Raw genomic sequence first — 14694 nt, 5'->3', positions numbered from 1 at the left:
GGAATTCTTCCTTATGAAACAACACAGCAGCCATGGGATCATCTCCCTCAGTATTAAGAATATCAGTTGTTTCATTTTCCTAGTTCTTGGATCACTAATTGTGGACTAAATTGTATTTTTTTATAATTGCCTAAGTCTGATAACATTCTTTGATTTGTATTTTCCATATTTCAAGATTTATGTTTATTGCATAAATGTAAATGTAAAAATCTATAAATAAAAAAAAATAATAATATCAGTTGCTTCCCTGTCAGCAGACATAGAGTTGTCAGAATTAACTGACAAAGCTGTGTCAGAAAAATGATCAGAAGCCACAGAAATATTGTCATAATCCCTGAATGTATCCAGCCTGCATTTCTTTGAAGCTTGTTCCTCAAGGGCATGCTGGAAAGGAACTATATCAGACAGAAGTTGTTCTTCTTTCAACAAATATACTCAATGCAATAAAAGTATAAATTCTAGAGGAAAAGGTAGTGCTTGTGCCTCGGGGACAAAGTTAGGCATGTAAGAAGTTGAAGCTGAGTTAACAGGATTAGAGGCTAAATTAAGTACCACAGGTATACATGAAGCAGTAACTGAATGAAGAGAGGAAGCCTGAAAGGAGGAATCCAACATGGCTGCTGCATCTGTGCAATCTGTGGTTGCCGCAGCAGAGCCCTGTCTTGCTCAGTGTTAGAAAGCGTGCTAGTACCCGGTAGAGGTGAGGAGACTGGTAAATCTGTGGTTTCATGTAAGAAGTTGAAGCTGAGTTAACAGGATTAGAGGCTAAATTAAGTACCACAGGTATACATGAAACAGTAACTGAATGAAGAGAGGAAGCCCGAAAGGAGGAATCCAACATGGCTGCTGCATCTGTGCAATCTGTGGTTGCTGCAGCAGAGCCCTGTCTTGCTCAGTGTTAGAAAGAGTGCTAGTACCCGGTAGAGGTGAGGAGACTGGTAAATCTGTGGTTTCATGTAAGAAGTTGAAGCTGAGTTAACAGGATTAGAGGCTAAATTAAGTACCACAGGTATACATGAAGCAGTAACTGAATGAAGAGAGGAAGCCCGAAAGGAGGAATCCAACATGGCTGCTGCATCTGTGCAATCTGTGGTTGCCGCAGCAGAGCCCTGTCTTGCTCAGTGTTAGAAAGATTGCTAGTACCCGGTAGAGGTGAAGAGACTGGTAAAACTGTGGTTTCAGATGGTCTAACACACATTGAGGGGCATAATCGAAGGGGCGCCCAAGTTTTCCTGAGGACGTCCTCGCAGGATGTCCCGGCAAAGGGATGGGGAAACCCGTATTATCAAAACAAGATGGATGTCCATCTTTCGTTTCAATAATACGGTCGGGGACGCCCAAATTGCGAAATTTAGGTCAACCTTAGAGATGGTTGTCCCCGATTTTCACCGATAATGGAAACCGAGGACGCCCATCTCAGAAACGACCAAATCCAAGCCATTTGATCATGGGAGGAGCCAGCATTCGTAGTGCACTGGTCCCCCTGACATACCAAGACACCAACCAAGCACCCTAGGGGGCACTGCAGTGGACTTCAGAAATTGCTCCCAGGTGCATAGCTCCCTTACCTTGCGTGCTGAGCCCCCCAACCCCCCCCCCCCCCCCCCCACACACACACACACAAAACCCACTACCCACAACTGTACACCACTGCTATAGCCCTTACAGGTGAAGGGGTCACCTACATGTGGGTACAGTGGGTTTCTGGTGGGTTTTGAAGGGCTCACATTTACCACCACAAGTGTAACAGGTAGGGGGGATGGGACTGGGTCTGCCTGCCTGAAGTGCACTTCATCCACTTAAACTGCTCCAGGGACCTGCATACTGCTGTCATGGAGATGGGTATGATATTTGAGGCTGGCATAGAGGTTGGAAAAAATATTTTTTTTAAAAAGTTTTTGAGGGTGGGAGGGGGTTAGTGACCATTGGGGGAGTAAGGGGAGGTCATCCCCGATTCCCTCCGGTGGTCATCTGGTCATTTAGGGAACATTTTTGTGGCTTGGTCGTAAGAAAAAAAGGACCAGGTAAAGTCGTCCCAGTGTTCGTCAGGGACGCCCTTCTTTTTTCCATTATCAGTCGAGGAAGCCCATGTGTTAGGCACACCCCAGTCCCGCCTTTGCTACGCCTCCGACACGCCTCCATGAACTTTGGTTGTCCCCGCAACGGACAGCAGTTGAGGACGCCCAAAATCGGCTTTCGATTATGCCGATTTGGGCGACCCTGTGAGAAGGACGCCCATCTTGTAATTTGTGTCGAAAGATGGGCGCCCTTCTCTTTCGAAAATAAGCCTGATTGTGCACTGCCTAGATGCTGTTTGCCGGCTCCTACACTGGGAACAGTGTTTAATTAGCTACAGCCATAAAAACAGAACAACTCACCACAGTTTAGATACAGATGAATTCTGATTCCCAAGGTTAGTCAGATAAATATTTTCCCCAACTGAATCTCTAAGAAGAGAACCACAAGATAAACATTTTTGTAAAGGCAGAAGAAGCCAAGGAGGGGGAAGCTGGGGAGGGGGGGGGGGGGGTGCAAGTGGTGTCTGCATAGCCCAAGCAACACTGTGAATTATTCTATAATAGCCAACATACACACTGCACAATAAACATTGACATCAGAAACCAATACTAGCAATTCAAAAGTCAACATGAACATTATGGTCCTAGAGACTGGCCCTACACACTGCTGCAGCATGGGAGATCTGGGTTCAAAGAATGAACTTACTTGTCCAACAGAACTGGATATGCTATGGATGCAAGGCACTCGATTGTAGGGAGGAAGGCAAAGTGGCTGCTGCTATCATGGCAGCCCCTAATAAACAATCAATTATATTAAGGCTGTCAAGGTTTGTTTATACTACCTGGGATTAAAGACAAAAAAACCCTATTGTATTGGCTAGTTTGCAGACTACAGCCTAAGCTCTTCATAATTACCAACAGTAACCAAGAGTATCCAGAAGTGTCATAGCCAATTAACAAACTTGCAATATACAATAGCACTCCTAAAGCTTAAAGTACAGAAAGTACTAAACAATTATACCTTCATTGTATGTTTCAGTGTTAACAGTATATCCAACCTCTCATCAAGTGTCAGGTATTTTATGTTGAGAGTATTGTAGATGTCTTGTAGATGCTGGGCACGGATTGTATACGGTGTATACATTTCAGTGCATTTTCCATCAAATGCTTTCCATCTCTTCGGTTCTGAACACTTAAAAAAATTGATATCATAGTTATATTATATAATCAATGAAAATACATAAATGCACACTTAATTAAATTTCAAATCATTCAAAAAGGAGGTTACTCGCTAGATGGCTCTCTAAATACATGCAGATTCTTGAGGTACAATATTTACAATGATTTAAATGGCCGGAAACGGCTCCCGATCGTGTAAATCGCCTGTCTGGGGCTTAACCAGATAGTGCAGCTGAAAATGCTTGGTTAGTGCCCAAGCCAAAACCAGTTATTTTGTGGGCTTTGTGGGGGCAGAGTCGGCATTTAACCAACTACGATAACCACATAAATAGGATCACATAAAATGCAGTCCTATCTTTATGCTGTTCTTCATAGCCGATTAAAGGCTACTGCAATCAACTGGCTATGTTTTCGCCTGATCCATATACCTTGAAATTCAATGCCAGAGCCTGGTCATGGCCTGGTATTGAATTTCCAAGTATAACACTGGCAGCAATCAGCAAAACACTCATCAATGCCAGCTGAATATCAGGCCCAACATTTTCAATGCTCAGACATCTTTCTTTGGATTTCTCGCCTCTACCCAGATGTTGGTACTCATTTTGTGAAATGTAAAAATGTATGCCTGTATCTGGGCTTTCTGGCATAACGCACAAAATACAGTGAAATATTATTAAATGGAATGGCCATGAATTAGGTAGAAAGAATTGTAAGGAAAGAAAGAAAAACATTTGTTATATTGATTTTAACATAAATTATCAATTTCATCTACTGAAAGCAGACTCTCAGACAAATCATTTTGTGACTCCTTAGATGGATAATTATACTATACTTTTTTTCTAAATGAATACCCTTGATTTTAAGATATCATAATAGCCCTTTCCATTTATAAAACTGGTTCTCTGAAAATCCAAGTTGTTCAATATCTTTCCAGTATTGAGTTAACCAAAACCATACGCATGCGGCTGACCTAACAGTTGAACGTGATTACCCTGTACGTACATCCAGGAGACCTAAGAAAAGCAATTACCTAAGAACTCTGTACTGCTGGAACCCAAGGGAATCATGTTTACTAATCAGGTTTACCTCCCCCTTGGACTGTGGCCCTTCTGTGGGGGAATACTTTCAGAGTCAATAGTAAAAAGGGATTGTGATACCTTTAAAAAAAAACAGATTTCTGGCAACTATGAAAGACAGGCAAAAGCAAACTGCGTTCCATATTTAGAATGAGCTGTCTCACGCAGGGCAAGATTAACACTTTAATGGGTTCTAGACAACAAGAATGTTGGGCTCTCCATAGTAATGTAAAGCGAATGCTACATACCTGTAGAAGGTATTCTCCGAGGACAGCAGGCTGATTGTTCTCACTGATGGGTGACGTCCTCGGCAGCCCCTCCAATCGGAATCTTCCTAGCAAAGACCTTTGCTAGCTCTCGCGCGCCCGCGCGCACCGCGCATGCGCGGCTGTCTTCCCGCCCGAAACCGGCTCGAGCCGGCCAGTCCAGTATGTAGCAATACAGTTCAAGGGAAGACACAACTCCAAAGGGGAGGCGGGCGGGTTTGTGAGAACAATCAGCCTGCTGTCCTCGGAGAATACCTTCTACAGGTATGTAGCATTCGCTTTCTCCGAGGACAAGCAGGCTGCTTGTTCTCACTGATGGGGTATCCCTAGCCCCCAGGCTCACTCAAAACAACAACCATGGTCAATTGGGCCTCGCAACGGCGAGGACGTAACTGAGATTGACCTAAAAAAATTTACCAACTAACTGAGAGTGCAGCCTGGAACAGAACAAACAGGGCCCTCGGGGGGTGAAGTTGGATCCTAAAGCCCAAACAGGTTCTGAAGAACTGACTGCCCGAACCGACTGTCGCGTCGGGTATCCTGCTGCAGGCAGTAATGAGATGTGAATGTGTGGACAGATGACCACGTCGCAGCTTTGCAAATTTCTTCAATGGAGGCTGACTTCAAGTGGGCTACCGACGCAGCCATGGCTCTAACATTATGAGCCGTGACATGACCCTCAAGAGCCAGCCCCGCCTGGGCGTAAGTGAAGGAAATGCAATCTGCTAGCCAATTGGATATGGTGCGTTTCCCTACAGCCACTCCCCTCCTATTGGGATCAAAAGAAACAAACAATTGGGCGGACTGTCTGTGGGGCTGTGTCCGCTCCAGATAGAAGGCCAATGCTCTCTTGCAGTCCAATGTGTGCAGCTGACGTTCAGCAGGGCAGGAATGAGGACGGGGAAAGAATGTTGGCAAGACAATTGACTGGTTCAGATGGAACTCCGACACGACCTTTGGCAAGAACTTAGGGTGAGTGCGGAGGACTACTCTGTTATGATGAAATTTGGTGTAAGGGGCCTGGGCTACCAGGGCCTGAAGCTCACTGACTCTGCGAGCTGAAGTAACTGCCACCAAGAAAATGACCTTCCAGGTCAAGTACCTCAGATGGCAGGAATTCAGTGGCTCAAAAGGAGGTTTCATCAGCTGGGTGAGAACGACATTGAGATCCCATGACACTGTAGGAGGCTTGACAGGGGGCTTTGACAAAAGCAAACCTCTCATGAAGCGAACAACTAAAGGCTGTCCCGAGATCGGCTTACCTTCCACATGGTAATGGTATGCACTGATTGCGCTAAGGTGAACTCTTACAGAGTTGGTCTTGAGACCAGACTCAGACAAGTGCAGAAGGTATTCAAGCAGGGTCTGTGTAGGACAAGAGCGAGGAGCTAGGGCCTTGCTGTCACACCAGACGGCAAACCTCCTCCACAGAAAGAAGTAACTCCTCTTGGTGGAATCTTTCCTGGAAACAAGCAAGATGCGGGAGACACCCTCTGACAGACCCAAAGAGGCAAAGTCTACGCTCTCAACATCCAGGCCGTGAGAGCCAGGGACCGGAGGCTGGGATGCAGAAGAGCCCCTTCGTTCTGCGTGATGAGGGTCGGAAAACACTCCAATCTCCACGGTTCTTCGGAGGACAACTCCAGAAGAAGAGGGAACCAGATCTGACGCGGCCAAAAAGGAGCAATCAGAATCATGGTGCCTCGGTCTTGTTTGAGTTTCAACAAAGTCTTCCCCACCAGAGGAATGGGAGGATAAGCATACAGCAGGCCTTCCCCCCAATCCAGGAGGAAGGCATCCGATGCCAGTCTGCCGGGGGCCTGAAGCCTGGAACAGAACTGAGGGACTTTGTGGTTCACTCGAGATGCGAAGAGATCCACCAAGGGGGTGCCCCACGCTTGGAAGATCTGGCGCACCACACTGGAGTTGAGCGACCACTCGTGAGGTTGCATAATCCTGCTCAATCTGTCGGCCAGACTGTTGTTTACGCCTGCCAGATATGTGGCTTGGAGCACCATGCCGAGACGGCGAGCCCAGAGCCACATGCTGACGGCTTCCTGACACAGGGGGCGAGATCCGGTGCCCCCCTGCTTGTTGACATAGTACATGGCAACCTGGTTGTCTGTCTGAATTTGGATAATTTGATGGGACAGCCGATCTCTGAAAGCCTTCAGAGCGTTCCAGATCGCTCGCAACTCCAGGAGATTGATCTGTAGACCGCGTTCCTGGAGGGACCAGCTTCCTTGGGTGTGAAGCCCATCGACATGAGCTCCCCATCCCAGGAGAGACGCATCCGTTGTCAGCACTTTTTGTGGCTGAGGAATTTGGAAAGGACGTCCCAGAGTCAAATTGGACCAGATTGTCCACCAATACAGGGATTCGAGAAAACTCGTGGACAGGTGGATCACGTCTTCTAGACCCCCAACAGCCTGAAACCACTGGGAGGCTAGGGTCCATTGAGCAGATCTCATGTGAAGACGGGCCATGGGAGTCACATGGACTGTGGAGGCCATGTGGCCCAGCAATCTCAACATCTGCCGAGCTGTGATCTGCTGGGACGCTCGCACCCGCGAGACGAGGGACAACAAGTTGTTGGCCCTCGTCTCTGGGAGATAGGCGCGAGCCGTCCGAGAATCCAGCAGAGCTCCTATGAATTTGAGTTTCTGTACTGGGAGAAGATGGGACTTTGGGTAATTTATCACAAACCCCAGTAGCTCCAGGAGGCGAATAGTCATCTGCATGGACTGCAGGGCTCCTGCCTCGGATGTGTTCTTCACCAGCCAATCGTCGAGATATGGGAACACATGCACCCCCAGCCTGCGAAGTGCCGCTGCTACTACAGCTAGGCACTTTGTGAACACCCTGGGCGCAGAGGCGAGCCCAAAGGGTAGCACACAGTACTGGAAGTGGCATGTGCCCAACTGAAATCGCAGATACTGTCTGTGAGCTGGCAGTATCGGGATGTGTGTGTAGGCATCCTTTAAGTCCAGAGAGCATAGCCAATCGTTTTGCTGAATCATGGGGAGAAGGGTGCCCAGGGAAAGCATCCTGAACTTTTCTTTTACGAGATATTTGTTCAGGGCCCTTAGGTCTAGGATGGGACGCATCCCCCCTGTTTTCTTTTCCACAAGGAAGTACCTGGAATAGAATCCCAGCCCTTCTTGCCCGGATGGCACGGGCTCGACCGCATTGGCGCTGAGAAGGGCGGAGAGTTCCTCTGCAAGTACCTGCTTGTGCTGGAAGCTGTAAGACTGAGCTCCCGGTGGACAATTTGGAGGTTTGGAGGCCAAATTGAGGGTGTATCCTTGCCGGACTATTTGCAGAACCCACTGATCGGAGGTTATGAGAGGCCACCTTTGGTGAAAAGCTTTCAACCTCCCTCCGACTGGCAGGTCGCCCGACACTGACACTTGGATGTCGGCTATGCTCTGCTGGAGCCAGTCAAAAGCTCGCCCCTTGCTTTTGCTGGGGAGCCGCGGGGCCTTGCTGAGGCGCACGCTGCTGACGAGAGCGAGCGCGCTGGGGCTTAGCCTGGGCCGCAGGCTCTCGGGAAGGAGGATTGTACCTACGCTTACCAGAAGTATAGGGAACAGTCTTCCTTCCCCCGAAAAATCGTCTACCTGTAGAGGTAGAAGCTGAAGGCTGCCGGCGGGAGAACTTGTCGAATGCGGTGTCCCGCTGGTGGAGAGACTCTACCACCTGCTCGACTTTTTCTCCAAAAATGTTGTCCGCACGGCAAGGCGAGTCCGCAATCCGCTGCTGGAGTCTATTCTCCAGGTCGGCGGCACGCAGCCATGAGAGCCTGCGCATCACCACACCTTGAGCAGCGGCCCTGGACGCAACATCAAAAGTGTCATAAACTCCTCTGGCCAGGAATTTTCTGCACGCCTTCAGCTGCCTGACCACCTCCTGAAAAGGCTTGGCTTGCTCAGGGGGAAGAGCATCAACCAAGCCCGCCAACTGTCGCACATTATTCCGCATGTGTATGCTCGTGTAGAGCTGGTAAGACTGAATTTTGGCCACGAGCATAGAGGAATGGTAGGCCTTCCTCCCAAAGGAGTCTAAGGTTCTAGAGTCTTTGCCCGGGGGCGCCGAAGCATGCTCCCTAGAACTCTTAGCCTTCTTTAGGGCCAGATCCACAACTCCAGAGTCGTGAGGCAACTGGGTGCGCATCAGCTCTGGGTCCCCATGGATCCGGTACTGGGACTCGATCTTCTTGGGGATGTGGGGATTAGTTAAAGGCTTGGTCCAGTTCGCCAGCAATGTCTTTTTGAGGACATGGTGCAGGGGAACAGTGGACGCTTCCTTAGGTGGAGAAGGATAGTCCAGGAGCCCAAACATTTCAGCCCTGGGCTCGTCCTCCACAACCACCGGGAAGGGGATGGCCGTAGACATCTCCCGGACAAAGGAAGCAAAAGACAGACTCTCGGGAGGAGAAAGCTGTCTTTCAGGAGAGGGAGTGGGATCAGAAGGTAGACCCTCAGACTCCTCGTCAGAGAAATATCTGGGGTCTTCTTCTTCCTCCCACGAGGCCTCACCCTCGGTGTCAGACACAAGTTCACGGACCTGCGTCTGCAACCGTGCCCGGCTCGACTCCGTGGAGCCACGTCCACGATGGGGGCGTCGAGAGGTAGACTCCCTCGCCCGCATCGGCGAAGCTCCCTCCGCCGACGTAGTCGGGGAGCCCTCCTGGGAGGTGGCCGCAGTCGGCACCGCACGCGGTACCGACGTCGGGGACCTCACCCCGGGCGATGGGCCAGCCGGCGCCACGCTCGACGGTACCGGAGGCGCAAGCACCGCCGGTACCGGAGGGGTAGGGCGCAACAGCTCTCCCAGAATCTCTGGGAGAACGGCCCGGAGGCTCTCGTTCAGAGCGGCTGCAGAGAAAGGCATGGAGGTCGATGCAGGCGTCGACGTCAGAACCTGTTCCGGGCGTGGAGGCTGTTCCGGGCTGTCCAGAGTGGAGCGCATCGACACCTCCTGAACAGAGGGTGAGCGGTCCTCTCGGTGCCGATGCCTGCTGGGTGCCGACTCCCTCGGCGACCCAGAGCTCTCGGTGCCGACGCGGGGAGGGGACCGGTGTCGATGCTTCTTCGACTTCTTCCGAAGCATGTCACCGGAGCTCCCCGGCACCGACGAGGAGGACGTAGAATCCAGCCGTCGCTTCCTCGGGGCCGAGGCCGAAGAAGGTCGGTCTCGGGGGGGCTGTACCGCAGGAGCCCTCAGGGTAGGAGGAGACCCACCCGAGGGCTCACCGCCACCAGCAGGGGAATGGACAGCCCTCACCTGCACTCCACTCGATGCACCACCGTCCGACGACATCAGGAGACGAGGTCCCGGTACCACCGACGTCGATGCAGCTATCCGATGTCTCGGCGCCGATGCCTCGATGCACTCGATGCACTGGCAGCCAAGGAAGAAGGTCTGGACGCTGATGACGTCGATGCACACGATGACCCCGGTGCCGATGCCGACGAAGAGCCCGAGAACAAAACGTTCCACTGGGCCAATCTTGCTACTTGAGTCCGCCTTTGTAAGAGGGAACACAGACTACAGTTCTGGGGACGGTGCTCGGCCCCCAGACACTGAAGACACGAAGAGTGCCTATCAGTGAGCGAGATTACCCGGGCGCACTGGGTGCACTTCTTGAAGCCACTGGAAGGCTTCGATGTCATGGGCGGAAAAATCACGCCGGCGAAGTCAAAATCCGAAATGACGAATTTGGAGCACCAAAACTTTAAGGGAGAAAAATCTCGACCGAGGCCGAAAAGAGGCCTACCCCGACAACGAAAGAAAACTTACCGGGGCAAAAACTGGAAATACGGGAAGGGGCAAACGAAACCCAAGGGGGTTTCCGGAGCACTTTCCGAACGAAAAGAAACTTTTCCGAAGAAAAAACACGTCGATTTAGATAACGGACGCGCGAGGTCGACTCTCCGGGGCTCGACACGACAAAAACACAGCCGTACCGAGTGCGGACGAAAGAAGACTGGCCGGCTCGAGCCGGTTTCGGGCGGGAAGAAAGCCGCGCATGCGCGGTGCGCGCGGGCGCGCGAGAGCTAGCAAAGGTCTTTGCTAGGAAGATTCCGATTGGAGGGGCTGCCAAGGACGTCACCCATCAGTGAGAACAAGCAGCCTGCTTGTCCTCGGAGAAATATATTTTAAACCCCCTACAAACATGTGAACACTGCATCATCCTCCTTATTCCCTCACACTGCAACACCCCACCCCCCCCACACACACACATAACATAACTCAGACTCAAGAAAAATGTCAGGAAGTATTTTTTCATGGAGAGAGTGGTGGATACTTGGAATGCCCTCCCGCAGGAGGCGGTAGAGATGAAAACGGTAACGGAATTCAAAAATGCGTGGGATAAACATAAAGGAATCCTGTTCAGAAGGAATGGATCCTCAGAAGCTTAGCGGAGATTGGGTGGCAGAGCCGGTGGTGGGAGGCGGGGCTAGTGCTGAGCAGACTTCTACGGTCTGTGCCCTGAAAATGGCAGATACAAATCAAGGTCAGGTATACACATAAAGTAGCACATATGAGTTTATCTTGTTGGGCAGACTGGATGGACCATGCAGGTCTTTCTCTGTCGTCATCTACTATGTTACCACGTTACTATGTATAACATCATCCTCCTGTTCCGTAGTATAACACCATTCATCAACCTCTACTGTACTACCACCTAATCTCATTCAACAGGCAGGAGTAAGTGAGCTGCACTTCTTACCTGCTACTGCCGCATCCACTGCTGGCTTTCTTCTGAAGTCATAATTGTGAAGGGCTGGCAGTTCTCATGACATTACTGGCCCCATGCAGTTCTGAATGCAAAGAAAAGCTCACAAAGGAAGAAGCAACAGCAGCGACAACAACTGCAGCAGCAAAGAAGTGTTGCTCACTGACTCTTTTTGCTAGTTAGAGGACAACGCACAGGAGGTGAGAGAAAGAAGACAGACATCCATGGATTGCAGGAGCTCTGACTTGCCCCTCTGGAAACAGCTGAGTTAGCACATCTGATGGGACCCCTTAAATGCCCTAGGCATGTGGCTACTTAGCCTTAATCTGCCCTAGTCTACATTTTACATATTAATTTCTCTTGTTTCACCTTCCTCAAGCCTCTGCCAGCTGCTTTCTTATTCTGTAATGTTTACTTAATAAGTTTTATAAGGAGAGTTTGTAGAAAAGTAACACAAATTGTTGTCTAGCTTTATTCTCAAAGTATATGTTCTTAGAACAATAATGATGGTCTTACACTTGTCTAAAACAAATTCCAAATGCCATTTTTCAGTCCCTTTCCATTCATATCCTTCCAATTTCTGTGATAGTATGCATTATCCTGTTCATTTGTTGTTTTGTCAGGAAAGAAAACCTCTCTAAGGTCTCTACTACATGAAATTTAGAGATGCGTAACAAATTATGCAGAAGAGTAAATCTCCAGGAGACGGCACTGTATGTGTACTAAGCCTATTTGACCACAGTCAGGAGACAGAGTTCCAGAGTGAACAGAGTAGAGGAGTGGCCTAGTGGTTAGAGCACCGGTCTTGCAATCCTGAGGTGGCCGGTTCAAATCCCGCTGCTGCTCCTCATGATATTGGGCAAGTTACTTAACCCTCCATTGCCTCAGGTACAAACATAGATTGTGAGCCCTCCTGGGACAGAGAAATATCCAGAGTACCTGAATATAACTCACCTTGAGCTACTACTGAAAAAGGTGTGAGCAAAATCTAAATAAATATTTGAGATTCTACATGGAATGTTGCTGTTGCTACTATTGGAGATTCTGGAATGTTGCTACTAGTTGAGATTCTACATGGAATGAATGTTGCTATTCCACTAGGAACATTCCATGTAGAAGCCTGCCCTTGCAGATCAGCAACGATCTGCAAGGGCAGGCTTCTACATAGAACATTGCTAGTGGAAGAGTAGCCTAGTGGTAAGAGCACAGGTCTTGCAATCCTGAGGTGGCCGGTTCAAATCCCGCTGCTGCTCCTCGTGATCTTGGGCAAGTTACTTAACCCTCCATTGCCTCAGGTACAAACTTAGATTGTGAGCCCTCCTGGGACAGAGAAATAGCCAGTGTACCTGAACGTAACTCACCTTGAGCTACTACTGAAAAGGCGTGAGCAAAATCTAAATAAATATTCAGATCAGGGATTTTCTAGAGCTCAAGTCCTAAACTCTCTGGTACCTACCACTGAGTTATGTGCCAACTAAACAAATGATGTCGCATTATGTACACAAAGGGGTCAATTTTCCGCTGTGCCAGCCATCACATTCATCTGACACCAGTGGTTTGCAGTCGGTGCCACCACCAATCCTGCTATTCAACCTCCCCACTCCCAAAAATAGCTCCCTATAAATTACTCCACACCCAAACACTATCCCTCTTAATGCCCCACCCTACATGCCCCCCCCCCCCACACACAATTATCCCTACATGGTCCAAACTACCCCTTCCCTCTCAAACTGCCCCTCAACTCTAGCTACCTCTCCCATAGATACATGCCCAGCACACAGACAAAACACAAATTAGATAAATATACATACTTACATACACACACAGAATGTTAATATTTCCCTACCCATTCATTTCATTTTCTTTATTATTAATTCTATTGTGAAAACTATAATCAGGAATCACACAGTTTTCTTACTGGCTGCAACATGTATTATTAAGTAAAACCTGTTGCCATGGGCAGACTCAGATTAAGGTATTGGCAAACTTAGGGAGTCTTTTACTAAAGTATGCTAGCGCTTCTAGCTCACGCTAAAAATCAGCTGGCGTTAAATGCTGAGACGTCCATTATATTCCTATGGGCGTCTCAGCATTTAGCACAAGCTAAAAGCAGTAAAACACCCTAGTAAAAGACACGTTTAAGGGGTCCCCTTGAGGTGTGCTAGAATGCTACATTAATGTCCAGAAGGTAGAATGGCAGGTAATATGACTGGACATTCTTCTCAGTTTATGCGCAGTTTCCTTCCCAGACTCCATGACACCCGGGTTGGATCGCCGATGTGCCCCCCCCCCCCCCCCGTGAAATGACACCTCCCCCCGGCGAAATGACACCCCCCCCCCGGGTGCACGCCGCTGGGGGGGTGCCGCGGCGCGCCCCTGTGGGCTCCGAGTTCGCTACACTAACTTCGCTGCAGCTCCCTCCCTCTGCCCCGGAACAGGTTTCTTCCTGTTCCGGGGCAGAGGGAGCTGCAGCGAACCAGCGAAGTTAGCTTAGCGAACTCAGAGCCCACAGGCGTGCGCCGCGGCACCCCCCAGCGGCGTGCACCCGGGGCGGACCGCCCCCACCCCCTTGGTACGCCACTGCTTCCCTCCACCACCTCTTTTGAGCAAACCTGCCCTACCTACTTCCATTGTAACTACTAGCAGATATTGTAGGTAGGATCCATGGAAAGGAGGTACTGGAAGGCAGTTCTAGTCACAAAAAAGGAGGAGGAGATCTAGAGAAAATTTCTGTTTTGTGAAGTTTCTGCATCTGGCAGAAGGCGGAAGACAAATGAACTCCCTCCAAAAATATCACAATAGATTTCTATGAGAGAAGCAACTCATGCACTGATTCACTATAACATTATTATTAAGGAATTGCACCTTTCGAACTTCTTTTCCCTCTCACTTCCTCTCCTGATCACAGACACACAAAAACATGTACACATCTCCATACTCACATGAGCACACATACACATGCAACCATGCAAACACACATACAAACACAGATGCACAAACATGCACATACACATTCCCACCAACACCCTTCCCAACTTCATATACACGCATTTGCATTCAGAGGGGTTGGAAAGAATTTTTAGCTTTATGAGCTTCAGTAATATCAGGTTCCAATAAGCGAAGAGGTCTAAGATAAGAAACTGTGATGCACCGGGTATATAGTAACAAGCCTCTTCTTGAGTATCCGCAATTAGCATTGCTAGCTTTCCTTCATTATACTGGGCTCTTCATAATCTCTAACAGATTTTTCTTCCATATATTATTGGTGTATAAGTAAAGGTTCTATAAACTAAACACAAATCTTAGGATACAAAAATATCAGAAATGAGGGAAGCAAGAGATTCACAAAAGCTTATCTTCTATTCACTTAGAATACTCCATATTGGGAGATTTATGTTGATCTTTAAAACCTT

At 49.0% G+C, this 14694-nt stretch overlaps 1 protein-coding gene across 1 annotated transcript in view; it reads right to left on the bottom strand.

Moving 5' to 3' along the window:
• Nucleotides 1-14694, bottom strand: part of IQUB (IQ motif and ubiquitin domain containing) — a 100452-nt gene that overhangs the window by 31122 nt on the left and 54636 nt on the right. Inside the window, exon 9 of the mRNA XM_030216482.1 lies at nucleotides 3040-3210. Within this exon, the coding sequence (XP_030072342.1) occupies nucleotides 3040-3210 (171 nt within the window). The remainder of the gene's footprint in view (nucleotides 1-3039; nucleotides 3211-14694) is intronic.

This window comes from Microcaecilia unicolor, chromosome 10, assembly GCF_901765095.1.
Source record: "Microcaecilia unicolor chromosome 10, aMicUni1.1, whole genome shotgun sequence".
Taxonomy (NCBI): Eukaryota; Metazoa; Chordata; class Amphibia; order Gymnophiona; family Siphonopidae; genus Microcaecilia; species Microcaecilia unicolor.
Note: the sequence above shows the minus strand (reverse complement) of the source record. Positions and strands in the feature narration are given on the sequence as shown.